The sequence below is a fragment of the Melopsittacus undulatus genome, chromosome 4, assembly GCF_012275295.1.
Source record: "Melopsittacus undulatus isolate bMelUnd1 chromosome 4, bMelUnd1.mat.Z, whole genome shotgun sequence".
Classification (NCBI taxonomy): Eukaryota; Metazoa; Chordata; class Aves; order Psittaciformes; family Psittaculidae; genus Melopsittacus; species Melopsittacus undulatus.
In genome coordinates, this window is record NC_047530.1 from 29,703,029 (window position 1) to 29,721,227 (window position 18,199).

At 41.2% G+C, this 18,199-nt stretch overlaps 1 protein-coding gene across 1 annotated transcript; it reads right to left on the reverse strand.

Moving 5' to 3' along the window:
- Nucleotides 1–893: 893 nt before the first annotated feature.
- Nucleotides 894–10,285, reverse strand: CALM1 (calmodulin 1). The gene is made up of 6 exons (XM_005149502.4): nt 10,163–10,285; nt 7,041–7,071; nt 5,959–6,102; nt 3,822–3,928; nt 2,245–2,380; nt 894–2,021 (listed from the first exon to the last, which is right to left on the reverse strand). The coding sequence occupies exons 1-6, from the start codon at nt 10,163–10,165 to the stop codon at nt 1,993–1,995; spliced, it is 450 nt and encodes a 149-aa protein (XP_005149559.1). The 5' UTR covers nt 10,166–10,285; the 3' UTR covers nt 894–1,992.
- Nucleotides 10,286–18,199: the final 7,914 nt, after the last annotated feature.

An 18,199-nucleotide genomic window follows, 5' to 3' on the forward strand; every position in this document is an offset into this window, starting at 1 on the left:
TCCCAGAAAAAAATAAATAAAATATATAGTCACTGAAGGCAAATAGTCTCAGTTGCCTTCTGGAAGCATCTCTTAACCCCCACTGAGCAAAGCCATATTTCAAGCCACCAAGTTCTTAACACAGGCACCTCAGTTAGACAGGATGAACAGAGACTTGCATCTTTTTCAAGAGATAGTATCAACACTCTCCAAAACCAAAGGCAATTAAGCAATTAAGGTCTGCAACTCCAGTTACATTTGGAAACAAACTTACAGGCAAGTAATTAAGCTGTAATCCGTCCCTCCCTCCCAAGCATAGAAGCCTGCCACATGGAGGCTCTACTATTAAAAAAAAAAAAAAAAAAAAAAAAATTAAAAAAGGCATTCTTCTTTCAGACAAATAAAGAGTGCAAACGGCTGCTTTGCCACTCATTCATGGGGAAGCTGAAGGATCAGAGAACACCTACTCAGAGATCTGGAATGACTAAGCACTGCTAGTGCATGCAAAGCAGAAGTAACAAGATGGTTTTCAAATTAACCCTAGTCCTCTTCTCCACCCCACAAAATTCATGCAAGTGTTTGAGAAGATAAGCCAAGACATAAAGCCTTTTTGGAAATGGGCTTTTTTTAATGCGTATTGTAAAATAAATATCCTTGTTTTCTTTCTGTGGGTGGGCAGAGAAATGCATTTTCTGCATGTTTGAATCATATCTATGAAGTCCATGCTGTTTAAGTTCTCCAACTGGTTTCTATAACCTGTCAAAAAAACATAAGCAACCTACACATTTCCCCAGTATTGACATGCATGCTCAGAGCTCTCCACTTTAGTGAAATGTGGTGTTACTTCTGTGCTGATAGCTGACGAGTCAGCATTACACGACTTTGAGACCAACTAAATTAACATTGTCGTAATATGAAAGGCAAGCACAAGTTCATTTATTTATAGCAAAGGTCTTGGGTTACAGGAGGTCAGTTCTTGCCATCTTGAAAAGATAGGGGATAACTTATTGCATACATGTGCATTATAATTTAGCAGCAAGTCATTCATAGAAACACTTCCCTCCTACCGCTTTTTTGGTTTAGTATCTCAATTATATATATATATATATTTTAGCTTTACAAAGCATTTAACACCACCTTTAAGTTAATGGTCTTTTATTGGAAAAAAAAGACTAGCATTTACAACTTGGAATGGACATAAATCATAATATCTTGAACAGCGATGTTGATAGTTGTGCTGAAGTCCACAGGCTACTCCGCCAGCTCCAAGTCATGGTACAGAAGGTTTTAAAAATATGAGAGTCCAAAGATGCTCCCTTGGTGAAGGTTTCTTTTAAAAATTTTTGTGAACGGTAACAGCCCGACACCCGTTTCACTATAGTGCAATGCAGACAATGTTAAACCGGTATTTTAACACAGACATGCCATCCATAGTTAAGATCATCATATTTTTGGAGCACACTGCTACGTACAGGAGAACCATTCAACCTTTAGGGCATTTTCTCTAAGTTTTGCATCCTTCAACCATTTTGCTGCATACCATCCTGAGGTATAAACCAATTTTAAAGTAAACCAGCTATGACAATTTATACTACAAATTGAACTAGAATCCACCACTGCACAAAAGGGTGGATCCTCTAGGTTGGTTTTTTTTCCTTTTAATACAAATGTCTGACTGTGCTCAATTGTCAAGCTGCATGCATGAAAAACTGGCCAGCCCAAACAGTGTAATAGTCATTAGCAAATGGAACTTTTGAGTTCACTAAGTGCTTCCTTTTTTTTTTTTTTTTTAATTTTCAAGGTAGTACAATTACTTATATTGTAAAACTGATGTTTATCTTTTGGGGACAGGACCACCAACCATTACATGCAGTTTGTGGACAGAAGGTATTTTGACATTCAGTTTTGCTATACAGAAACAGAATGAATAAATGAACATTTTTTTTTTGCAAGAGGTAAGTAAAAGATTCAATTTGATTCTTCTAGAGGAAAAAAGGTGTAAAGGAGGTCTCTTCACTTTGCAGTCATCATCTGTACGAATTCTGAAAAAATAAAAAGTCACTGTGATTTATTGTTTCTGAGTACATCAAATGAGAAGCCTCTTAAAAACACTTCACATAAAAAAGCCTTTCACTGACTGTAGGCCTTTGTCCACAGATGTAAACAACCAAATAAACTGGTGCCTCCAGTACTAGAAATTTATGCCCTATGCAAGAGGCTTTCACTCGGAGTAATTGTTTTGAGACAAGACAAGCATCTTTTTACCTTCATAGTTGACCTGCCCATCCCCATCAATGTCTGCTTCTCTGATCATTTCATCTACTTCTTCATCTGTTAGCTTTTCTCCTAAGTTTGTCATAACATGACGTAGCTCTGCTGCACTGATATAGCCATTGCCATCCTGTGAGGAAGAAGTTGGAAAAGACCACGATTAACCTGGCATTGATTAACTCTGAAATTATATCTGGGTTTCCAGTAACTGCTTTCAAACTAGCCTTATGGCACCTGGGACATACACAGATCTGGTACACTCTATAATCCTACAGTACATACTAGTCTCATTGCCTTATGAGGCATGCATGCCACCATATCTTTCTGTACAATTATGGTACTGCAAGAATAACTGCACGGCTGATTTGTAGCTGTCATAAAGTATTTGCAATGTTTTAAAGAGCTTTCGAAAATAAACCCATAAGCAAAATGGGTTTTGTTCAGTCTCCACTGCCTAGGAAAGGAAAAAAATCAACAATTTAACTACCAGCAAGAACAAAGTCAGCTCTCTCTTGTGTGCAATACTACCTGTAAAACCAGACTGCTTAGGCTTCTTGGACAAGATATTATATAGAACAAACCGTCAAAGCAAGCCTTTAAACTCTAAGGAGCTGTGAAAAGCTTTCTGGCAATACAAACCACCACCAAAAGAAAAAAAAAAAAAAAAAAAGAGCTCATCCCCAGCCATTTGGGATACTGTCCTCTTCCACAGACTGGAAAAATATACTAGTTTAGAGCAGGAGTTTGTATGACCATCACCAGGAAGTAACCTACCTCAGTGGCTTTAAACACAAATACAGTCTTCAGAAATAACCCCACAGGGCAGATAGTAACCAAATGATTGAACAATTTTCTAGCATGTTTGGCTAAGTACTAAAGACAGAGACTTTTAGCAATAAAAAGTAGTAAGGCCTCTTTCCACACACGCATGTGCAACAGCTTAGCAGCTGCAGCAGCCATTATTCAGCACAATTCTTTTGCAATATCTGTCATATCCAATCAATCAAAAGATAGGAACTCCTGTTCTAGAAACAACAGGCATTTACCATGTATGCCCAGGTATCCTTAAAGATGACAAAGGGGGTCAAACTCAAGTTCTCTTGAACGCAATCTCAATGTCCACATCTTGAAAACACAACATGCAATGCTTCATATTCCTCTGAATACTGGTGACTTCACCTTAGCTTCAAAAGCTTCCCTTAAAGTATAAAACCTTGTGCATGCATACAAATATTTCCTCCTCCCAAAGTCAAGAGGCAGAGAAAAATCCCACCCACCAAAACAAAGCAAAAAAACGACCCCACAACCATCAAGTTCTGCTCATCTCTGCTCCTAAGGAAAGGCCAGAAGGTTTTCCTTATGGGTGAGCCTAAAGCTTAAACCTGCTGTGTAAAGTACGCAGAACCAGCCTGCAGTAGTCCTGGTTCTGTTTCCAGAACAGTCCCAGCTCTTTTGCCAATTCCTCTATTTCTATTAGAGGACTTTTTTTCCTTCAAGACACAGATGGAGAACACATTGAGAAGTTGGGCATAATTACAGTTTCTAAAGAATATTTGTACTTTTATTAATACCTTGTCAAAGACCCGGAATGCCTCACGGATTTCTTCCTCACTGTCTGTGTCCTTCATTTTTCTGGCCATCATGGTTAAAAACTCAGGGAAGTCGATAGTGCCATTGCCTTAATAAAAAGAAACTCCAAAAAATTAAACTTCCACGCTTTTCTTTATACAGAAAAGAAAAAAAAATCAGGCTTTTAACTTAGCTACTGACAAGATAGCCAGATCCTCTGTAAGCCATTCTTCCAGAAGGACTGGATCTTCTCCCCAGATTGCTGCCACTGCCTTTTTGCCATTACACTGTGCCGTAGCTGCTGTCACAGCAGTGTTTCAGCACAACAGAAATCAACTGTTGCCTTCTCTCCAGGTCAAGCCATACCATTTGCCACCCAAGCTGCAAGCAAAGTGTCCTTCTGATGCTCCAATGTTGATCAGTATTATGGCATACTCCCCAAAAGTAATTGTTTAGTTTCTTTAGAATCTCCAGTTGCTGTAGGAGATTCCAGAAAAGAACATATTGTAAAGCTGACACTACAAATCCAGGATACCTGAAATTTGAGGAAACAACACTTCACTAAAGCCACTCAAATGTTTCTTCCTTGCTAAAGTCAACTTCCTTAATATTATGTTGCACACCACAGAAGTAACGCACCATTGGTAGAGGCGCACATCCTTTAACAAGGATCTGCTAATTCCAGTGACAAGAGAGAATCTGCTATTATTTGTTATTTCTGGTAAACACAGCAGCAGGCATTCTTATAGGTGTTTCTTCACTGTAAAAATGAAGATCCCTGGTAACATCCAGACCTCACCCCTATGATTTTTAAGCTTTCCATTCAATCTTCAGGCTGCTCAAAGCTATGAGAAAAGTGGTGTGGTGAAAATAACTTCACTAAAACAGCGGAAACAAGATTTGTAAAGTCAGGATTCAACCCTATATGCCAAAGGCCCCACATTAAATAGCTCACTGTGAAACCAATATCTACCTATTGCTTGACGGAAGTGCACAAACTCACTGGGTAAGTATAGCAGAGAAACGAAGTAGATGTAGGTTAAGAAAACCTTTGAAGCTTAGGGATTCCAGATGGAGACATACACAACGATTTATTATCACAGCCAGCTTTACCTAGCAGCTAAAATCTCAACACAGGTCTTGTACTCAGCTTTGCAAAATCCTCAGTGAAAGCATTCTGCCATAGAACAAGTTTAAACAGATGGGCAGGTATATTTATCTAAAAGCCTGAGTTTTCTTTCATTTTTAATCTACTTAGTGCAGCAAGTGGACTGCAACCTGGAGAAGCCATTGGATACAAACACTTTGCAGCACTGCAAACAGAGAAGCTTTTTAGTATCTGCATCCAAGAGCTAACAATTAAGATCAACTTACACTTTTAGGAAAGGATATGTAGACAGATAATTAGATAATCTATACTCTTGCCAGCATACTTTCACAGAAGTGTTAAGAGAAATATCACCATAATAAAAACATACAAGATCAAAGCTTTGATATTTCTGTGCAGGAGAAAGCATTTTTCCTTTTATAACTCCTAGCCTACCTGGAGTCTCAGAAACAAGACATGCAGTTACCCTTTCTGACATCCATTTAAAATAATTGATAGACCATACTGGATGGTTTTTTTCTGCCTTTGCCTCCAGTCACTCCATTCCATCTATTAGGGATCTAATGTACTACATTAGACTATACTGTCTCTCCCCGTTGCATTTTCAGTTCTTGGAAATTAGCACTATACCACTCCTACCACATTTCTGGCTTGAGAAAAAAAACAACACAGACATTAGTACAGCTATTAAGAACAACACAGGCTGAAACATGTATAGAAAAGCAGGGTGGAAACACAGGTTAACAGTAGGTCAGGGCAAATAAGATAGCAATAGGAAGCCTGCGGCCTATAAAATATTAAAGACTAACAGTGTAACTTTGTCTCTGCCCATCCCCTTTTTTAAGATTCTCACTAATACTGCTAGCATCTTTGACTGCTGTGCAGAGCAATTAAGATTTATACCCCTCTCAGTTTAGATTCTATTGAGTATTTCAAAACTGCTTCAAGAGATCAATGTCACAGAACCTTGCCTATGCAGTCCAAGCCCAGGAATGGAGGTCATGCACTAATAACTACCTTTCAACACTTACCATCAGCATCTACCTCGTTGATCATATCCTGTAATTCTGCTTCTGTTGGATTTTGACCCAGTGACCTCATGACAGTTCCCAGTTCTTTTGTTGTGATAGTACCATCACCATCTTTGTCAAATAGGGAAAAGGCTTCCTTGAACTCTAAAGGCAGAAACAGTCCCAGTGTTTAGCAACATCACCAGCATGAGAAAACTGCTTCCTAAAAATGCACTTAACTGACAATGTTTAGTACAATTTTAAGAAACATTATCTTTCCACGTCTGGACAGAATTAACACTTAAATATTAATAAAAATATATTACTTATAGTCCCAACACGTAATTTGCATAGTATATTCAAACTTCTTTCATGTGATTATTATCTGCATTAGAACTCTGTAACACATTTCAACATAATGTGTTATGTTGAATATCAGGATTATGATATTCAACAGTATCTTGAAGCACAGCTGAACCATAAACAGCAACTACCTGGGATAACTAAAGTGACTCACTGGGTCCCCTTCATCATTAACAGACTTACAGGAACAACAAGTGTTGTCATTCACCTTATTTTTAAGGCAGCAGACAATACAAATATGCATCAGCTACAAGTTGGTGACTAGTCTCCAGAAGGCCAAATAATGTGCCTTCTTCAGTCTGAATTACAGACATCGTTAGAAATTATTTAAAGACACTGGCCTATATTAATCCATTTTAGGTTTATTTGTTGCCATTTCAAGTTTATCTTCACTTTATTAAAAAAGAAAAGAGTACCTAGGCCTGTTTTGACCTCACTTGAACCTAGTAATTATTTCTGTTTGCAGGAAATCTAGGACTTGGCTCAAGTCTGAAAGTCTAAAAACTGTTCCTTGGTCTACAGATAATAAGCGATCTAAATTACGAGGCAATGAACCAGTAATTTTCCATAATGTGTTTTTTTTGTTTTGTTCTTAAAATTAGTGTTTTTTTATAAGTGTTAGTACAGATTTTAAATTGTCAGAAAGGTTTTTTTCCATTATGCTTGAGGTAACATATTTTCTTTTAGTCACAGGAGTTAGCAAAAAAAAAAAAATAAATGCTTCTCATCAACACACTTACCAGCAATCTGTTCTTCAGTCAGCTGATCAGCCTACACGAAGAATAGAACATTTTAGAATATTTTTTACTTCCAGCTATATCAAGCCTCAAGATACTTCCTGTAGATTTCAGTAGTGATTTATCATTACTTTGCAAAGCCACTTTCAACCCCATGAACTCTGCCTCTGCAAGGAAATTCCACTCATCTACACCAAACAGCCATTTCCAAAAGCAAAGAAGCCAATTTGTTTTGAAACTGCACATGAAGAACCACACATGCCATCCTTCAGTTTGGAGAATCCGATTTGGTCAAGTGAAGGACACAGGGCAGGCTCCTTGCAATTAGTCAGAGAGGCATGAAATCCTTAATGACATGTGTTTGGGGTTTCACATCACATCAGATGTCATTTCCAGCAGTATAGTGACCCTAATACTGCGTGGGGGTATTTGCACATTAGTGGACTAATGACAAGTGTGCCACCTAGTGATCTATCACTACTGAAGCCCGCCCTCCCCCACCATATTGCACCAAGCATTAGCCTACTGTAAGCTTAACGGAAAGGACTGTGCTGTGATATGAGGAATTACTGCTCAGTATTAAAGAGATTCTTGCCATCTTTGACAAAGAAAATGCCTGTTTTCAAGCATCACTGTTTTTCCATTCAGCCAAGCATTTTAAGGTGCCTCACAATCATATATGGGTTGTTTACTACATTATTTTAAATAGCAAAATCTAAAACACCTGCTTATGACCTTCTTTCAAGAGGCCACTGCTGCATCCAACGGTGTACACAGCTCAGTGGGTACTTGAAATGGGTCCTTCCAAAGCTTAACTGTCCTAGCCACATCCTTCCAGAAACCTCTCCCTTTGGTACAGGTAGCACATCACGAAAAACTGCTGGCTGGAGTCAAAGGAGCTAACCAGTTCTCTAAAGAAAAACATGCACTTTCCTGGTAATTAAAAAAAATATTTTAAATGTCTAGTCACCGATACTGGAGAGTACAAGCTATTAACTCCTTTTAAATTAATTTTATTGGATAACTTTTACTAATAGAACAGAAAATTTTGTACATCAAATGCATCTTGTCTTTTGTCTTAAAATACCGTTATTCAAGTACAAAAAACACTTAACTGCAGTAAACAGCAACAAACAATGGAGAATTAACAAGCTATATACAATCTGTTAAGCTCTTGCACAGCAAAACAGTAGGATTGAAAGCCTGCTGTATATGTTAAGTGACATACACAGATATCACCTGTAAATAGGTGGTGGGACTCGGGTTGAGGCTTTTTTTCTTAAAACATATTTTAACGCCTGTGTGCAATGATTAAACAACTTCCCATATGCACAGTGGGTTGGAGGGAGAAACAGGTAGAAATGCTAATAGCTAAAGACAAGGTTCAAACTTAATAAAACCCCTTTAATAAAAGCAGAATATTTGTGCTCAAAAACCAGTTCGACTTTCTGTATGCCTCTTTGTGACTTTCCAGAAAACGCAAGATTTTACTCAAAGATTATCTAAGGAATTTACATAACAGACTCCATGCCCTGCAGAACAGGAAACAGAGCCACACCTCGGCAAAAGCCTCCAACCCACAGTACCGGCTCAGTGTGCCCCATTAGTCGTAGCTAGATGGATGTTTCTAAAAATCGATTTTTAAAAAAATAAAAAATAAAGAAAACCATCATCTCTGCACACACCGTGATGCCAAAAGGACACAAACAGACTCTAAACAGCCACGGGGTTCACTTTTCCAAGCAACAGGCACAACCACTCGCCCCTACTACAGGACAAAGGTACCCAAGGCTGGAACCATCACCCCACCCAGCCAAGTCATCAAATCCTGTCCTGGTGATGTCAGCCTTCCCCGACGGGAAGGGGACATGGAGAGACAGAGCCGAGGGACACCCAGGTGGCCAAAATGCGATTAGAGGTCAGCCTGCAACCGTTTCGCCTCTCTCGTAGGAAGAGAAAAACCACCGGGAAAATCCCAGCCCTTTCTCTTGTCCTCGTTTGCGAGGAGTCAGGGCTGACACCGCAGCGCCCGGAGGACAACGAGAGCGGTGCTGGAGCCCGCCCGCGGCGCGCTGCGGGAGGCTCACTGCGGAGGATGGCGCCGCCGGGCCGAGGAGCGGGTGGCTCGCAGCCCGCGGGCGCAACAGGCGCCATTCCCGGCCAGCGGCCGCAGCCACCCGCTGCTGCAGTGTATCCCCGCTTCCCCTCCCTCTCCAGTCGCTGGCCACACTACGCCCTCATCCTCTAGCAAGGAGGGTGCCTAGGCTTCACAGCCAGCCTTCCCCATCCCCTGTCCGCAGCGGCTGAGACAGCGGATCTTCCTCCGCAGCACCCCCCCCAAGAGGGAAAGAAAGCTGCGCTCCCCAAGCCGAACCCCCCGAGAGGGCACTGGGCCATTTCCAACAGAGCAAAGCGCAGCGCGCCCCGGTCCCCCCCAGTCGGGGGGTGCGCGGGGGCCGGGGAGGAAGAGGAGGAGACATGATGTAATGCAGACAGCGATGGGCTTCGCCACTGCTGCTGCGTTTTTTGGGGGATGGGGGGCGAGGGCGCAGTAGCTGCAGCGCGGTGCCCTCCCCCGGGCCGCCCCCCCGCTCCCTGCGCAGTGCAGCTGGTGCCGGAGCCGAGCGGGATCCGTGCCCGCAGCCCCGCGCCCCGCCCGGCAAGGCCCCCGCCCCAAAAAAGCGCCCTGCACGGCTGAGGGGCCATGGCCCCAGGGGAAAGAGCCCGGCCCTTTCCGGAGGGGAGCCAGCGCCGCACGCGGGGGAAAGCGAGGCGGGGCCGCGGCGGCAGGGCGCGGGGCTGGGGCGCCCACACGGCCGTAGGCCCCGGGGGAAGGAAGCGGCGGAAGAATAAAGGCCCCAGTTCAGCGGCGATCCCGCGCAGCACGGCGGGGGGGCGTCTGCTGCCGCCAGCCTGCTCACCCCGCAGGGACCAGGGCGGGAAGCGCTACGGCCTCCCGCTGCCTCTTCCCACGGCCCCCCCCCTTCCCCGCGGAGCTTCCTCTCCACTGCCTCACGGGGAGAACCCAGCTCCAGCGAACCATCAGCTCCTCAGCGAGCCCCCTTCGAGCGAGCCCCTTTTGCGCCAGCCCTAGCGCCCCGCGGTCGGCCGGTGGAAGTACCTACCATGGCGAGGCAGCGGCGGGCCCAGCGGCGGCTGCACGAACTGCGCGACCACGAGCGGCGGAGACACTCTCCTCCCTGGCGCGGCTTGGAGCACTGCTGGAAGCGTGCGGCTGCTCCGCCCCACTATATATGTAGGACTGTATCCCTCCGCCGGAGCGGGGCTTTTTTTTTTTTCCTCCTCCCCGGCGTGGTATGTGTGAGGGTGACTGCGGCGAGCAGCCCTGCCCCCTCTGCGGCCCAGCCCCTCCTCCGGCGGGCTCGCTTCCCCCCGCCCGGTTCCCCCGCGGTTCCCCGCCACCGGAGGCGCGGCCTCCGGTCGCCTGCCCGTTTCGGGATACGCAACCACGGCGGGGTTTACCCCCGGAGTGCCCCTATTCTCTCTCCGCCGGTTTTCTCTCCCCTTCCCTTGTTTCCTCTCCCCCTGAGGTAAGCCACGTAGGGACAGGCGGGCGAGCAGTTCTCTCCTGCCCGATGGAGAGGCCCCTGTCCCGGGCACTGACTGTAGCCCGCCGCGGGCTGCGAGACCGCTCCTCCAGCCCCTAAGCCAGGTGGCGGGGGATGAAGGCTGCCTGGGCCCACAGTGGCCATTTTCCGCCGACCGCAACTGCCGCCAGGGACAGCGGGGGGCGGCCGGACCGGCCGGGAGGGAGCTGCCCGCCGTGGGGACCCCTCGGCCTCTCCCTATCGTCCCGTTTCTCTCTAGGCTGGGACCCCGGGGCGAAGGGAATCTCGGCCAAGACGGTGTTTTTCTGGTGCTTTTTTTTTGCGGACAGCATCCCCGCCGGCAGTGCGGTGGCCTGCGCTCCAGCGGGAGCCTGGGGCGGCACCTGGGAGAGGGTGATGGCAGGGGGTATTAGGAAACCACTCTTCCACTCTTCGTGGAAGTCTGAAGACAAGGGGGTACGACAGGGGCTGTAAAGCTGGTATGCTGAAGCTAGCACAGCTGCCGGTTTTTTTAAATTGTAGGGCTTTTGTCAAGCACCAAAATCTGGATGACGCTAAAATTCAGTGTAGAATCGTATGGTCTACAATTGCTGTGTTACCTCAGCCGCTTCTCAGCAGAACAGCAGCCTACAAGTGAGGGGCAACAAAAGCATGTCCTCATGTCAGATGTTTTCTTTCTCCTCTGCTTGCGCTGGGTTTGAGGATTTTGTCCAACTGATGAAAACCGAGGTAAATATTGTAGCATTTACTGTACCTTTAATAGGTATGGAAGCACAAACAACCATGGGCATACACACTGGAATCAAGGATCTTGGTTCCATTCATAAAGGTACTGTTAGAGTTTGAACTTCTTTGTAATTAAAGATATTTTTAGTTAATGTTTTAATTTGGGCCTCTCTCTGGATTGGGAAGCTAGCAGCAATTCCAGTGTGGTCATGATTCTGATGAGCTGCTTGTAGAATATTACTAAATCTTTTAAAATACATTTTTCTGTTTGAAAAATCATGCATGCTTTCAGTGTTTGAAATAAAGAAAATCAGTAGAGTTCTGTTTAACAATTTCAATAGCTTTACTACTGAAGTACAATTTATTTGCTTGACTTTCTGGAACACAGTGATAGGTTGGCAAACACACCTGTTTACAGTCTAGAAGGATGTCCAATAGCAACCTCCCCCCCATATTTAATGTGTCATAGTTTGGTCCTTAATCCATCCTAACACTTGTGTAGGAACTAGTATATGAAATTGTGTCAGAAAACCAGTTTGCAGCTGGCTAGTCTGCGAATGACAGTTTTATAGACAGCTTCCATTTTTGATGCAGAATGCCCAACCTCCTTTTTTAACTTTTTTTTTTCAACTACTAAGCAGTGACTTTGGATTTATTGGGTTTGGGGTGGGTTTTGGTTTGTTTTGCATTTTGGGGGGGGTTGGGGAATTTTTTTTGTTTGGCTTTTTTTTTTTTCTCTATGGAAGAACACACAAATTAATCTTTTGTTTTCAAACCAGACCAACAAATTTAAGCTCTTATTTTCCCAGCTTAATTTCTTTCTGGAAAACAGGGCACAGCATTTGATTGCTGTGGACTACAAGAGCTTTTGCTTGGATAAGTGAATCTTGGAACTCCCCGAGTCTCGCAGGGATGTGTGAAGGACAATGTTCATGTACAAATCATTCACCTCATTGTGATGGTCTTATGAAGGTGAAGATTTCATTACTGAAGCACTGCATTCTTTATAAATACTAGGCTAAGAAATTTGTACAACTACCTTGCAAAGATGAATAGCTAATGCAGACTCATGGTCTTTGGCCAAAATGTTTCTAATGTTAAGGCTGAAGGTATTATCAGGAGAATGATCTTACCAACATTTAAATGGGATGGTTTAGAATGTATGTTCCTTATTTCAGTCCCTAAAGTTAATTTTAAGTGCATGTAGGATGTTCTTCCACTGATCCAAACCTTTATTGGTTAAAAAGTGAAGGGATTTAACTGTTGAAGAGAGACTATGAGACAAGTACTTAAAATTTATGTAGAGTCTCTTACAAACTATCAGTATGTTTGGACATAGATGAAGAAGCTTGGAAATATGAAATAAAAAGCCACTCAGTGACATTCAATGAATGCTGCCAAAGATTAGCAGGCCTTTAAGTATAAGGATTACTGTGCATTTATTACTTTCTTTTTCAATCATTTTGTGTCTCCTTTTTCTAACTCTTGATGGTTCATGCTAACAATTCATTTATATTAAAAATGGTTTTTCAAAATAAAGTTACTTTTAAAGAAGTTTGGAGTATAGTTATCTTGTGTTCTTTAAGATAAATATTAGGGTGATGAATTAAGGTGCCACAGTTAGGTTCTGCAGTAGTTTCTGTTAAGTTGCATCATTGTGTATTTGAAAATATTTCACAGCTAATGCTCCAAAATAACTTTCTGACTAAGGGGAGGGTTTTCTTCCTAATTTGACAAATGGCAGTGACAAATGTAAACAAACCAGAATACTAATATTTTGCTGCTTATTTCGTGTAGGAAAAAATCATCTAAACTGACATCTGTGTGCTCCTTGTAAATCTGCTTTCACTCAACAGCACAGCTAGATTTCTCTTAAAATTTACATTCTGTTGTGGGCAGACAAGAAATGCCCCTGTCATTCCAATGACATACAATGTCAAATGATTTGCCAGGATCTTCTACAGTCTCATTCAGAATCTCCTGGATCTCAGTGGGAGCTGGACTGGGCCACGGAATTACTCACTATTTGTGCCTAAAACCATAGACCTTGGCCATCTCATGGCTACTGAGCTTTTTTATGAACAGAGGGCTGTGTGCTAGCTGTTAAGATGAATTTCTGATTGGACTGATTTACTGTTCTAAATTATTTTACTGTCTCAGTAAGCTTATTTTTGTTGACTTATGTTTAAGCTGTACCATTAGCAAAAGCTTATTTTATAAATACATTAATTGCAGTGAATGATTTGCAACTAGTCTACCTAGTATTACATTTCTAAATTTTGCCTTAAAATAATAGAAGGTTACAGTGTTGGTCTTTGTTTCTGCAGACACTTAACATGTCCATTTGTTGGGAGCAGCCTAAAATATAAGGGGAATTCTGTTAAGAACTTGGAAAAATAATAAACCTTACTACTTATATGAAAGGTGTGCTTTTCAACCTTGGCTTTATTAAACATAAGGACTGGAGAACAGGCCTCACAGATATCAACTGCTTTCTTGTATTATACATACATAACTTAAATCCAAATTAAAACACTTCACAAACATCTGCCCTGGGAGAATGGTGTGAGAGCAAATGGACAAAAGTTGGTCATATCTCATGTACAGCAGGCAGATTGATATTATGGTGATAAGCATAGATAACCAGTATATAATAGGTTAGAACTATAAGAAGCCCAAATCAAGTATATACATGCATGCAACATCTGTACAACTGGAACAAATTCATAAGAAGTTTTCCTGACTATAATATTGCCAGTTTCATGTGTGAGCTACACAAACGGGGTTTGAGTTTGTTGTACTGCTTTTCAAGTCAACTGGAATTCTGTTGGTATATCAGACTATTTTTTTACTCTCTCTGTAAAATTCTGTTCATATAGGCAATGTTTTTGCGGGGTCATCATTTTCCACAAAATTAATGTTCCTAAATGCCAATGGCAGTTGTGAAAATGTAAGACAGTATCCTTATAAAAGTATTCTATGAACTTCACTAAGATTGCAAGTAAGTGGGTGGAAGTCCACTGAAGTAAAGAGCTAGAACAGAATTTAATTTGACCACATTTATACAAAATGTGAAAATTAAAACTGCTTTAGTCTTAACGTTTACATTTCCAAACCTAGTACCTCTTTCAAATGGAAACATACATGTTTCTGTAGATTAATGTTTCTTTTTTTTGAGAGAGAAAATGACTCAAAACACCTTAATATTTTATATGCTTGTGATTTCTTCATATTTGCCTCATTCTCACTGGCATGTATCAAAGTAACATGCAATTATAGATTTTCACTGAGCATTAAGTGTTAGGAGGCCATCTATGTAATTGATAGTAGTTGCTACCTATGTTGAGTATCCGTTGTCTTGTAAGGTTTTCGATGGTGATATAAAACTGATTTAGCTGCTGGTTAGAACTAAATTATTTATACATTGCAATTAAATTAGTGAATCCTTTCTTACATAGCTATGTAAATTGCCATCCTTGAGGCCCAATAATTTGAAACTTTCATGATTTAAACTTAGGCAGTTTGAGTTGGGAACCTTAAAGATCCTATCTTAAAAAGACTTGTACAGATGGGAATTACAGCCCTGCTTGCATACATAAACTCAGTCACACATCTTGCACGTTAAACATTATAAAATTTTAAACCTAAGTGCTTTTCCCTAGATTTTAGATGTAAAATAAATGGCAAAAATAACCCCAACAAAAAACCAAAGCTTATTCATATAGTCTTTAAAACAACATTTCTTCACAGTCCTGTGAAGAGTTCTCTAGAAATGTCTAAGCATATGAAAACAGGATTTTCCTTCTCAGTTTTCATAATTGCCAATTTCATATGAAGACAAACATTGGATGATTCATGATACAAACAGTAGTTACTCCTTCCATTTTTGTGTTGTTTATGTTTCATTATCATTAGCGTTTTTATGGAAAAAAGCGGAATTGTATCCTCTGTTTTTTAAGAATCAAGTGCAGAAGAGGATAGAATATGTATGTGTTTGCTATGTATTTCATATTTTACATAACATCATGTATTTCATATTTTCATTCATTCATTCCTACATGTCAACTATTTCATGTTTTACATAATATCATGTCATGCTTCTTCACTGTTGGATGCATGTGTATGAACTATATTCCTGTTGTATGTGTTTTTATGTATGTGTGCATGTATGTGTTTGCTATGTATTTCATATTTTACATAATATGTCATGTTTTTCATATTTTCATTCATTCATACATGCCAAGTATTTCATATTTTACATAATATGTCATGCCTCTTCACTGTTGGATGCATGTGTATGGACTATATTCCAGTTAATACATCCATCAAAGCGAAGTAACTTATTTTTGCCACAAATATTTAAAAATATTCTGTATAAAAGATACGTATTGGAACAGTCATCTAATAGTAAGTTCTGGGTCTAATTTCAGAAGAGAGATTCCTCAAAATTTTAAATGCTACAATGTAACAATGAATTCTTAGATTCACCTTATTAGGAATGGCTTGCATCTGCATTTAATTTCTTAAGAATGTGCAGGAAAACCGAGTGGTCAACAAACTGGTTTATAGGTTCAAATATCGGTCTTAGAACTAATAGAAAAAAGCTGAGCAGCTGTTGATGTTAGCTGCAGATTTTGAACTAATGTATAGCTTATAATGGTATAATAAACATGGGTAAACAAATATGTTTCAGAATTTAAGTCCTGAAGAAAGGCTAGAAATCAGTTAATTCAACTCCAGTACTGTTGTTTCTCATTTCAGTTTGTCCTATTTAACACAGAAAAAAAAATCTTCAAAGATAATCAGGATTTGAGCTTGTTTGCATTGTTTTTACACCTCTCCTTTGTCCATGAGTAATTAATTTTCATCTGAATATTCCTATGGGGCAAATTGGGGCATTAATTTTGCAATAACAGTCCCAGCTAATTTTAACAAATATGTATATGGGAATATATGTGACATAGGCAAACAGATGTGTAAAATCCACAGATACATCCTCTAATGGCCAAGTCTCCCTTACTTAACCCCAAATTGCAATTTTGTAACAGGCCTATGTTAAAATCTGTTTTCTTTGGCTCAGGTAGGGTTTTTATAAGACTTCATACTACAGCTAGAGGCAAAAAATTCAACAACACATATGCAGTTCAAGGATGATCATCATTTTAAATCAGAATTATAGTTTCTGGTACAGATTTTTAGCAACTGTAGACATGCCCTTAAGTCAATAAATCCATGTCAACTTGCATCAGCTGGGGATTTATTTCTTTCCTTCCTTTCTCTCACACACCCAAACGAGGAGTTGCTATCAGTTTGTCAGATTCCTTGGGATAAGAAGCTAGAAAATCAAAACCACCTGAGTTAATGGATGTCAAATACTACTGTCCAGGACACATCCAGTATTCTAATCCACCATACTATGGTGCTGGCCTGAATTGAGAAGTGTTATGCACACATCCCAAATTACAGATGCTGGAAGCCAGCATCATCACCGGGTGATACTCCAGTTGTCTTAAGCAAATGAAGAAAGCTATGGAATTGTTACACTTCTTTGCCGAGCTTTTTTTGTGTCATTTGTGCCTGCAGCAATAATAAACCCACCTGATAATGAAATAACTTCTCCAACTGCCAGATCACCTTTTTGGGGAGGGGAGGGGGTAAGGGGGGAACCCAAGCAAACAAAACAAACCCCTAAGTTTTCCAACAATCTTGAAGAGAAGGTACATTTCTAGTATCAGTTCCCAGAAACTGAAAAAAAATAAATTCCAATCTCTGCAGCCTGTTGCCAAAGAGCCAACAGATCGCGTCTCCCCTGGGAACCTGGCATGCAGTACCTAGGAAATCCTCTACTGAGGGCTCATCTTTTATAAAGTCTTTTAGTGGAAAGAAATTTAAAAAAAAGAACATCTGATGCCTCCAGAATATGGGCTCTGATATCTCCCTTAAGGTTTCTCTGTCTAGAACTTTAGGTTTATACCTTTGGGGCATTCATCTCTTAAAATGTCTGACCCTCTGAGTATGCACGTGCCTCCATCCTAAAGCACCTCACACCACTGTTGGAATCCTAGAAATGGTACCAAGAAAACCTATTTTTCTTTGTAAACCTGGAAAACAGAGCTGTCTCACAGGGCCTGCTGTTCTTCCCAACGTTTTTGTGAGGGTAGAGTTCACATCAGCTACCTAATTAAATCTGTTCTGCCTGCCTTATTCTGGGGCTGTCAGCTTCTGTGAAGTAAGAAAATGCCTGAAATCTGGTCTATCCCAGGCACCTAGCACTTTGTGCACACCTTTCCTGGCAAGCAGCATTGACCTTCCCCACAGTATGTCTATTTGTTGTTATTTTTGTGGTAGCAGAAGTATGCTAGATGCTAATGAAGCACTTATATTTAGTAAGTGCACTGTTATGTGCTGGCTGTGAAGCTGTCAGCAGCACTGTGAAAGAGCACAAGCCTAACACAAAGGTGCACTACACAGGGAATGGGATTTTATGCTATATGGAAGGGAAGTACATCTAATGAGTTTATTTTGGTTAGCCTTCAGTTTAGTTTCAGGCCTGCCAATACTGACATCATTTTTCCAAGCAGGGAGCACCATCTAAGACTTCTCTGCATCACTATCCTTGGGGTGGGCCTGTGTGTGGGCTGATGCAGTGCTCAGCACTCCAGATCATTTCACTTTGGCATCCATTCTGCTTCTGCTGTCTCTATCTCCATATTCTATTTTAGGTGCTTACAGAGCACCAATCTCCTTAACTAAAATATAACTGAAACAAGATATTCAGCATCAAATAAGCAAAAAGCAAATCACTCAAAATAGACTATGTTATTATTATGGGGTTAAATCATTTAAACATAGAAACCTTCCTACTCC